Source organism: Thermobia domestica, chromosome 8 (assembly GCF_964235325.1).
Source record: "Thermobia domestica chromosome 8, izTheDome1.hap1.1, whole genome shotgun sequence".
Taxonomy (NCBI): Eukaryota; Metazoa; Arthropoda; class Insecta; order Zygentoma; family Lepismatidae; genus Thermobia; species Thermobia domestica.
In genome coordinates this window covers 158,281,802-158,291,478 of record NC_137461.1, presented here as the reverse complement: position 1 = coordinate 158,291,478, position 9,677 = coordinate 158,281,802, and the positions used below count along the sequence as shown (strand labels likewise).

Here is a 9,677-nt window from a genome sequence, read left to right as displayed (position 1 = left end):
ACAGTTCGTCTTAAATTACCAAATTTAACTCAATAAGTGCAAACTGCACAATATAATCTCTTTAAGGTTTGGGAGAATCTAATTTCGTGAGCACAACACTTCTAATATGCTATAACTGTATGTCATGTATTCACTCACAAACCCAGATAGCAGAAACAGCTTGCCACAAGCATGATATAAGCTTGTCGTGACAAGGATATAAGCTTGTCCCAAGCTTGTTACGACAAGTCTGTAAGCGTATATCAAGGCTGATTCAAGCGACGAAGTTGACAGGCGACAAGCATATTGTAGGCTTATACTGTAAGATTGTTTCAAGCTTGTCAGCTCAAGCTTATTGCAAACTTGTTACATAAAGCATGCTACAGGCTTGTTACCTCAAGTTTATTTCAAACTTGATACGTAATGCTTGCTCCAGACTTGTTACCTCAAGTCTATTTCAAACTTGATACATAATGCTTGCTACAGGCTTGTTACCTCAAGTTTATCTCAAACTTGATACATAATGCTTGCTACAGGCTTGTTACCTCAAGTTTATTTCAATCTTGGTACATAATGCTTGCTACAGGCTTGTTACCTCAAGTTTATCTCAAACTTGGTACATAATGCTTGCTACAGGCTTGTTACCTCAAGTTTATCTCAAACTTGATACATAATGCTTGCTACAGGCTTGTTACCTCAAGTTTATCTCAAACTTGGTACATAATGCTTGCTACAGGATTGTCACCTCAAGCTTATTTCAAGCTGTCCACTTCAAGTTTAGCACATGCTTAATATGTCTCGTATATTGCAAGCTTCTCAGTAAAGCTTGATACAAATTTATTTCTGCACGTGAGAAAATCATTCATCTGCTTGGCGACATGTATAATGTTTGATGTGAAGGTTAGTATAATGTTCAATGTGTAAGTTACATAAATGATGGTGTGTATTGTTTTGCCATCTGAGGTGTTTAGATATTGCCATCACTTTATTGGCATTATTTTAAATATATATAGGGGAAACCATACCATACTTACTATTAATAGTAAACATAGTAGTAAGCTATGGTTTCTGCAATGTTTTTAAAAGAATGCCAATAAAGTGGTGGCAATATCCAAAGACCCTCAGATGGCAAAAGAACACACACCATCATTTATGTAACTTACACACTGAACATTATACTAAACTTCACATCAAACATTATACATGACGCCAACCAGATGAATCATTTTCTCACGTGCAGAAACAAATCTGTATCAAGGTTGACACTACTGGGCCTCACATCAAACCTTATACAAAATGAAATCAACCTCGTATAGACAATAATCCTGCAAAAATAAACGTAAAGGTGACGACGAAAGAACTGTTAAACCTACATAAGCAATGTTCTGAAAAAGAATAGTTGTGTTCGGTCAAAATGAAAGCAAAATAATGTATACTTTCACAATCTGTATTATGCTTCTTTCCTTCGTCCATTATGCGTCTTTGCAGCACGAGGTTCAGGTTTATTTCTGTTGAGTAACATTATTGAAATATCATGTTAAATTATAAATCCATGTCTCACACAACATTGGTGTTGAATATATACCCCATACTCCAGTCTATTGAGGTTAGTATCTTATCTCAACATAGAAAGCAACACTTGTCCTGAGTTCCTTGGTGAATATACTATGCGACCTGGCAGATCAGCATCCAATTAGTTTACCATTAACCACAGTTTGATGTTGAAGCTGAGCGTCCCGTTTCAGCACGAAGTTTTACATGAGACACTGACCTGTAGAATCCGAACAGTAATGCGTTCAGTGTTTGTAAGGTCTTCCACTGGGAATCGACCACGACCCTAGGCGCACCAAAGACGTACACCACTAGACAAATGTCAAGGGCTAAGCAAACTTTTAAATTATCAGATTTCAGGAAAGAAAGAAATATAAATTAAATCCTAGAACCACTGCTACACAGGGTGCGAAATACTGAGGATGGCCATTCCCATAGTTCAAAATTTTGGAAGAAAATTCATCCTCAATAATTTACTGGAGAGATAAGGTGACATCGACACTGTCAGAAGTATACAAACTATTTACAGTAAATCTGTGCAGTTAGTGGACAACCTAGTGGATAAGCATTATCCCTAACCTTACATATATCAATAATTTTGGATGTTCAATATATGAAATCTTCATTTCAAAACTTTCCAGTGCAATTTTTTTTACTTATTTATTTACTCCTATCTCTCCCCGATCATAACTGTTATGATTTCGCATCCTGCTGCTACATAATTGAAATAAATTATCCCTACATTCTACGCAATAACTGATATAAGGTTCCATGAAAACAATCAGCTTGTATTACAATGTTATTTATTGAACTTATTTACATATTTTGTATTATTTCTAACTTATTTCCTTAATTGGGTTCCTCAACTTCAACGGTGTGACCTTCCACTACAGGTTTTGAATTTCTTCGTTCTCTGCAAAATAACGATCATAAATACGTACTGAAAAACATGTAATTGATTGCACAGTTAAAAGAAAACATTCATATTGTTTACCTTATAAATACGCTCTCATTAAAATACATTATTATTCTTTGAAGTAAGTGCCACACAAGGCAACAGAGTCTGGCACTCGTTTCTCAGATCTGGTGATCCATGGCTTGGAAGCACTCCAAATATGATATCTATAGCATTACGGTAGAATTTTTTATAGTGAATTAATATTCCCTAATCGAGCTCACCTATTCAGATGTTAGATTTGTAGTGTGACACTTCTTATTCAAAGTGTCTTGACTATGTCAAATACAATATAATTCATCTTCCCATACTGAAAATTAATAAAGTAATTTTAAACACTACTATACACAAACATTACCCAAACACTCTTTCGGTTTAGCGGCATCCCTTATATTCTACATTTTACGTTTTACAGCATTATTTGATTAAATTTTGACGATCACTCATAAGAAACACTTGAAAGGAAAGAATCGCGTTTGTTACAATTACAACATACTCTCCCACAGTCTGATATTAAGTCGTCTCGGGATCGCACGAATCTGTCTGGGTCATACAGGGTCAGGGATCTGACTACTTCGGGATCACGAGTCACGAAGTATGTTACTCGTTTCATCACTGGTACCACTGCATGGTATTTATTCACTTTACCTATTTCAATGTTCTAGCGCCAGTAAATTTTCAGTAAAGTTTTTTTTTTAATTTCCTAGCTGAAAATGTGCATTGTTCTGTGAGAGCATCAATTGAGATAAATCCAGAAAATGTCATATTGACTCACTCGGTACTGTTGTATAAGCACGGCGTTACGAAAAACAAACGAAGTAATCACTGATATAAGAAATCACTGAGAGATGGAAGAACAAATATTTACTTATTTCTGTAATTTTCTCTCCATGCCTTGTATGAAATGCAATCTGATCTCACGATTCACAGGAAAGATAGGCCATAAGTGTGTGAACCTATATACCTTGTATTCTTCACGGAGCAACACAAATGATAGATGATGACCTACAAGGCGTTATCCTGCGTAATGTACAACAGAATGCATGGGAAAGTGTAGTTCGCAATTCACAGGAAAAGTGTAGAATTTACTAAAGTAGGCACCGTGTACACGGACAACTTCGTACCATTTTGCAACGAGTTTGGAACATACCTTAGAGGTTCAATGAAATATTTATCTTTAAAAATAAAAAAGTTACTGGTGACTAACACGTAAAGAGGTGTTAAACAACAATTCACTGGAATTATTTGTGACAGTAAAACAAACGGATTTTAATCCTGAGCCTTACAGCGGAGGAATACATCTTTGCAACGTTTCATTCTTTCAAAACACAAGAATCACTGATAGGAAGACATGCATATTGCCTTCATCATTCATATCAAATGAAGAAGGGATGACTCATTACCGTAAATGTAACACTAAGTTTATTTGACCCATATTCATGGAACGTCGTGTCGGAGTCATTAGCGTCGTTTCACAATTCATTATAGAGAAGTAATAAATACTCCTGCGACCTATCGACCTAGTTCTTTATATCCCATCTTTGAAAGCAGAAACATTTCTCAGTGTACATGGCACAAGGCAGGAAAATCACTTCATTTACTTCAATCCAGTCAAATTCTGAATGCATTTTAAGACCTATGTCTCCCTATTTATTGTCCTGTTAATTTGTTGTTGAGTGTTTACGCATACGCATACTTTGGCGTGCTCTATCCTATTGAAATCTTTTTGTCTTTGGGAAAAAAAACTACTCTTACTTTTCTAATTTATTTTTTTATTACTGCCACTGCTGAATGAAGTCTTTATCTTGTGGATAAAACATTAACCTTTATTTCTTGTTCAATTTTAGTGTTGATTACTTCTTTTTCATACTGAATGAAGTCTTATCTTCCCGAAAACTCGGGAATGTCTTTGTAAGAGAGAAATGTGCATTTACTATTATTTTGTCTTTTAACAAAATTTTCTAACTGCTGAAGTCTTTATCTTCTAGGAAAAAAAAAATCTGTTTCTTGATTAGTTTTAATGTTATTTTACTTCTTTTCTATCTCCTGAATGAAACCGTATCTTCTGAGAAGGAAAAAAAACTACAATACCATCTGTATCTTAATTAATTATAGTACTTTATTGCTTGTTTCTATACTAAACGAAATAATCTTATCGTCTGGAAGATACTGCAATTGCATATTTCTCTATTACAATGGCATTGCAGAGTTTTCCAGAATGTAAGATGGTTTCATTTAGTATAGAAAAGAAGTAATTAACTCTAATCAATCAAGAAAGAGGGTGGTATTGTAGTTTTTCTCTCATGAGATGAGTTCGTTCAGTAGATAGAAAAGATGTAAAATAACACTAAAATTAGTCAAGAAAAAAATAGGTTAGTTGCTTTCTGTTTTTCATGCAGTAGGTAGGAAATGTTTTTAGAAGGCAAATATAACAGTAAGTGCCTATCTCTCTATTACTCTGACATCGCAGTTTTCAAAAAATGAAATTTCCTGCAGTATAGAAAACAAGTAATCAACACCAAAATTAATCAAGGAATAAAAGTTATTCTTTAAAAAAAAAAATTTCATTCAGCAGATAGGAGCAATCAAAAAATAAAATTAACAGAGCTACTTTCTTCCAGAAGACAAGAAAATAAAAATGTAAACAGTAATGAATCTCGATTTTAGTTAAAATTTCCATCCTCCGAGGAAAGTAACAGGCAAGTTGCTAAATTATAAGGGATAATAAAATAATAAATACATACAAGGTAAACATTTCATCTCATTTCACTGTGTACTAATACATGAGTGCGTAAAAATGAACTCATATCGCTATATAAAATACAAAGACGTAAGTGATTGAGTGACCGACAGATCTTTGCACAGGCCAAATCGCTTAAGATAGACAAGTTAAATATGGACAGTACATGGGATTTGTTACGTAGGTTACCACTAAGGAAGGATTTTTGCAAACTCGACAGGAAGGGGAGGAAAATAGGTGTGGGACGTATTTTTAAAATATGACCATATCTCCGAATTCCTTAAGGTTACAGACTTGAAATTTGATATTCGGATGTCTCATTTCAAATAATTTGACATATTTAAGCGGTTTTTGATATTTTAGTACAAAGGAAAAAAAGAAAAAAAAGGTGAGAAAGAAAAGAAAAGGAGTGAGGATTACAATTATTATAAGATGTCGAAATCTCTGAATTTATGAAGGTTTGAAACATGAAATTTGGTATTTTCATATTATTTAAAATAAGTAGATAAGAATTTAAGCGCTTTTGAAATATGCCTCGGAGGTAAGAAAAATGGATGGGGATTATAATTATTATAGTAAAGTATTTAATCCCTTAAGGTGAGAGATTTGAAGTTCAGTATTTCCATTTCTCATTTAAAATACTTTGCCACGTGTTTCGGCCTTTTTTTTCTTTTTTGACATGCTAGTAAAAAGGGAAAGAAACGATGTGGAGAGAAGAAAAAAAAGGTGGGGATTACAATTATTCTAATAAAATGTCGATATCTCTAAATCTTTTAAGATTTGAAATATGGAAGTAACTTCTCATTTAAAATTATTACAAAAGCGTTTTATGATACATATCCTAAAAGGAAGAAAAAGGGAAGGATTACAATTATTATAATAAGATGTTCATATCTTGGGGTCCGGGAAAGTAAGAGGCATTGAAACGCTGTAAATCTCTTTTTCCTCCAAATCCACAGAATTCTATGCATATGATATTGATCTAGTGACCTATAGATGTGAGAAATGTAGTGAATACAAAACGTATATGTAGAGAAGAACGCGTCCACGGACTAAGTTGCAGATCCCTAGCTTATTTAGTGATGGTAAGAACTTTCCGATCTCTCGTGATTGTAAGGAAAATAGGTAAAACTATACTTACCTACGCAGTAGTCTAGGCTCCGCCTGCTGCAGCCAAACACCCAATACTTCCTTCACCGTTTCTTCTGTTGCGACGGTGTACATCTTACGAACAGCAGCTGAAAAGAAAGATAGAATTTCAAGCAAATACTAGCGATTTTTATTCTTTAAAAAAAAATTGTCATTTGAAATAAATTTCCCTCTTAAATAGCTTTACGGAATTATGGTATGGTTTCTAAACATGGATACCTAGAGCTGAAACTAACTCCTATATTATTTTTCAAGTCACCTAAGCTAGGCCCCTATTTTGTGATTTTTATGTAAGAGTACTATAGAAAGTTATCTTCCACCACACTTTTGGTATATTATATAATGGAAAAGTTACATTTTTCGATAGAAGTGTAACAAGACTTTCTTCCGGTGCCCTTAGTGGTGATATGGTTTTGAGTCAACGTTTAAAGTCACCTTAAATAACACTACAAAAAACACATTAGGTTTTGGCTACCTTCGTTGTCACGAAAAATTGAAAGATGAAGACGACAGAAAGACGAAAGTTTGACTATTCGCCGTCTTGAAAGCCTGCAACTTTTCTCTTTTTATACTGGAATTATGGTAACTTCGAAAGCTATGTTCTTCTAGTGTTTTATCTGCGTTCCAGTGTTAGACAAAGAGCTCTGAAATTTTGGACCTTTAAAATATCGGCAGGGGAGACAGTTTGGCATACTATGTAATACTACCAGACTAACAGTGTTGCCAACCCAACAAAGTTATATTCGTGTGGTAGACAGTATCAAATTTACAGGTATACACGAAAAGTCTGGTGCAAAATTATACTTCACAGTAGTGATTCCTACACTGTACTTCAATTTAAATTCGTTGACACTATTGACTTTATTTAGCAATGGAATCATTCCTACCTTGGAATTTTATTTGGTTTTAGATTTTCCGTACACCTTACAAATTCTTTTGAATGCTTTTCAAAGCAAAGATTTGTTTAAATATGTACTTTGCCAGTAAAGCTTTGTTTACAACATAGAGTGTTGGATCAGTTATTGAATTTCCTATACATTCTACACAGATGTTATATTCACCCAGTAAGGGTGAACACATTTACATATTTTACTACTTGACAGTAAAAGAATACTAAAGTACTCAAAGCATACTTTATTCATGAAGAATTACTTCTGATTGCTTGAGACATACTAATATGAGAACACACGTCCAGTACGAGAGAAGTAAGACTTAATAATTAGCAAACTGGAATTTTGTATGGTTACTAGCATAAATAAATAAATGAAGTGAAATATTTCAGTACAACTTTTCAAATCAACTTACTGTTGATCTTATTGTACATTTGGTTGGACCCAAAGGTGTGCTTTTTTGCTTCATGATCCTTTGTTTCCTGCCAGAGTAGGAGAATTCCATTGCGAGTTTGTCGCACAAAGTTCTTCTTATTGCATTGTGAGCGAAACCTTTTAAAATCCTTACCACCAATTGACAGTAATACTTTTACCTGAAAGAAAGGAAAGTATTTAGATCTAATGCATGCTGAAATCAAAAAGAAAAACAATATATATAAGGGTCCGTATTGTTATGCTTTTCTACCAGTGGAAAAAAACAAAGCATGAATGAAACTAGATTAATTTTTAGATACCGTAATGTGAAGTGTGAAAAAAAAAAGGCGTGGGGTTCTGAGTTTCACGGAAGGCCGTATCAAATGGGCTACGTGACTAACAAAAACTGTTTGCCTGGGATTTATTTGGTAACTTTCAGCTTTATATCGGAATAGCGGTTATTTAAAAGGACCATTGTCCGTTTGAATTAGAAAAAAATACTATATACATATATATATATATATATATATATATATATATATATATATATATATATATATATATATATATATATATATATATATGTGTGTGTGTGTGTGTATGTATATGGAAATTACATACACTTCCAAAAGTAACAAGTAACAGTGGGTTAATCAGTGCTGCCAACAAGTAGTGTCAGAAAATAGCTAAATGACGCACAAAAACTAGCTAAATATGGCTCAACTTACCTTAACTTATAGGTAACAGAATTTAGGAATAAAGAAACTAAATATTTCGTACTTTAAGTCTACTAGTTTACAAAGATGTTCTAATATTATTTATCTTTTGATATCCTCAAATCAAACAATTTCACAATACAATTTGTTCCTTCATTGACTAGAAGTAATAAAATCTCTTGAATTATTTTCAACTTCTAATGCTGGGTATGGCTTGATAACACTATTGATCTATCACAAAAATATATACATGCACATGCACGCATATCAACAAGAAAAACTCCACCCAAACTAAAAATACACTAGAAACTAATCAAACAAATCGACTATGGAGAAACCAGATCCAGGAATCCCAATTTACCGTGACGGATAGGTGAGACTGATAAAAGATATCTAATTTACTGTGACAATATAAGTGCTGTTGTAAACAAAAGAATTAGAAAAATACCAAGATAAACTACTTTTTTTAAAGGTTTTTCATATTTTCTAAAAAAAAAAATTGACTGCAAAAGATTTAATTGCCGCCTAAATGACTATATTAGCAAGTATGAATGGCAAGTTGACCAAAATTATAGTCCATAGCTAATGCACATGATAATGGCTAAATTGGCAAAAATGGAGTTGATGCTAACATTTAGTCAAAAGAGAGATGTTCCAAAAAGACGTAAATTAAAAGATATAACAAAGATTTGAAACCTGCTTCATAACTTGTACAGGTTTGATAGGATACTTACATATTTCTTTCCGAAGTTAGGTTCTTCAAGCTTTCTCTCAAATGTTTGAAAATCATTGAACGTTCGCAGAGGCAGAAGGCCAAGAAGTTCGGATTCTTCGTTTATGGACTCTGCTTTCACACTCACACCATTACTTAGAAGTGTGTCGACCTTCTTCTCGATGGAAGATACTCTTTCACTAAGGTCAGCTAAAGTAGATTGCATTTGGCCAAATACCATTCTGATATCTGCAATAAATTTTAGGAAATATTGTTTTGAAGGTGTTAATATAACTAGAAAATACAAACCATTGAAACAATTAAATGTACATTCATGTTCAAATGATTGTCGCATATCTATAACTGTCTTCTTGCGGAAAATTTTTAGGGAAAGAATTATAAGCACGTAAATTAGAATGAGTAAAACAAATGGACAAGAAAGTTTTATTTTCGTTTTATTGTTCTTATTTACTGCTCTTTTGACATGAAATTTGCCACATACATGTCTTTGCCGATTATGCACATACCAACATTATAAGAAATACAGGGCGAATTCGTTATCAAATTTTAT

At 33.4% G+C, this 9,677-nt stretch overlaps 1 protein-coding gene across 1 annotated transcript; it reads right to left on the bottom strand.

Moving 5' to 3' along the window:
- Positions 1 to 2,316: 2,316 nt before the first annotated feature.
- Positions 2,317 to 9,347, bottom strand: LOC145692365 (uncharacterized). Its single transcript, XM_081767663.1, has 4 exons — positions 9,129 to 9,347; positions 7,680 to 7,857; positions 6,367 to 6,463; positions 2,317 to 2,443 (listed from the first exon to the last, which is right to left on the bottom strand). The coding sequence occupies exons 1-4, from the start codon at positions 9,345 to 9,347 to the stop codon at positions 2,380 to 2,382; spliced, it is 558 nt and encodes a 185-aa protein (XP_081623789.1). The 3' UTR covers positions 2,317 to 2,379.
- Between the last annotated feature and the right edge of the window lie 330 nt (positions 9,348 to 9,677).

What these genes read in the sequence shown, in the direction of transcription:
- LOC145692365 (XM_081767663.1), bottom strand. Translation starts at nt 9,347, where the DNA reads ATGGTATTTGGCCAAATGCAATCTACTTTAGCTGACCTTAGTGAAAGA. An exon ending in CTAACTTCGGAAAGAAATAT is followed by an intron (nt 7,858 to 9,128) that starts GTAAGTATCCTA and finishes CCTTTCTTTCAG; the next exon opens with GTAAAAGTATTACTGTCAAT. An exon ending in AATGTACAATAAGATCAACA is followed by an intron (nt 6,464 to 7,679) that starts GTAAGTTGATTT and finishes CTTTCTTTTCAG; the next exon opens with CTGCTGTTCGTAAGATGTAC.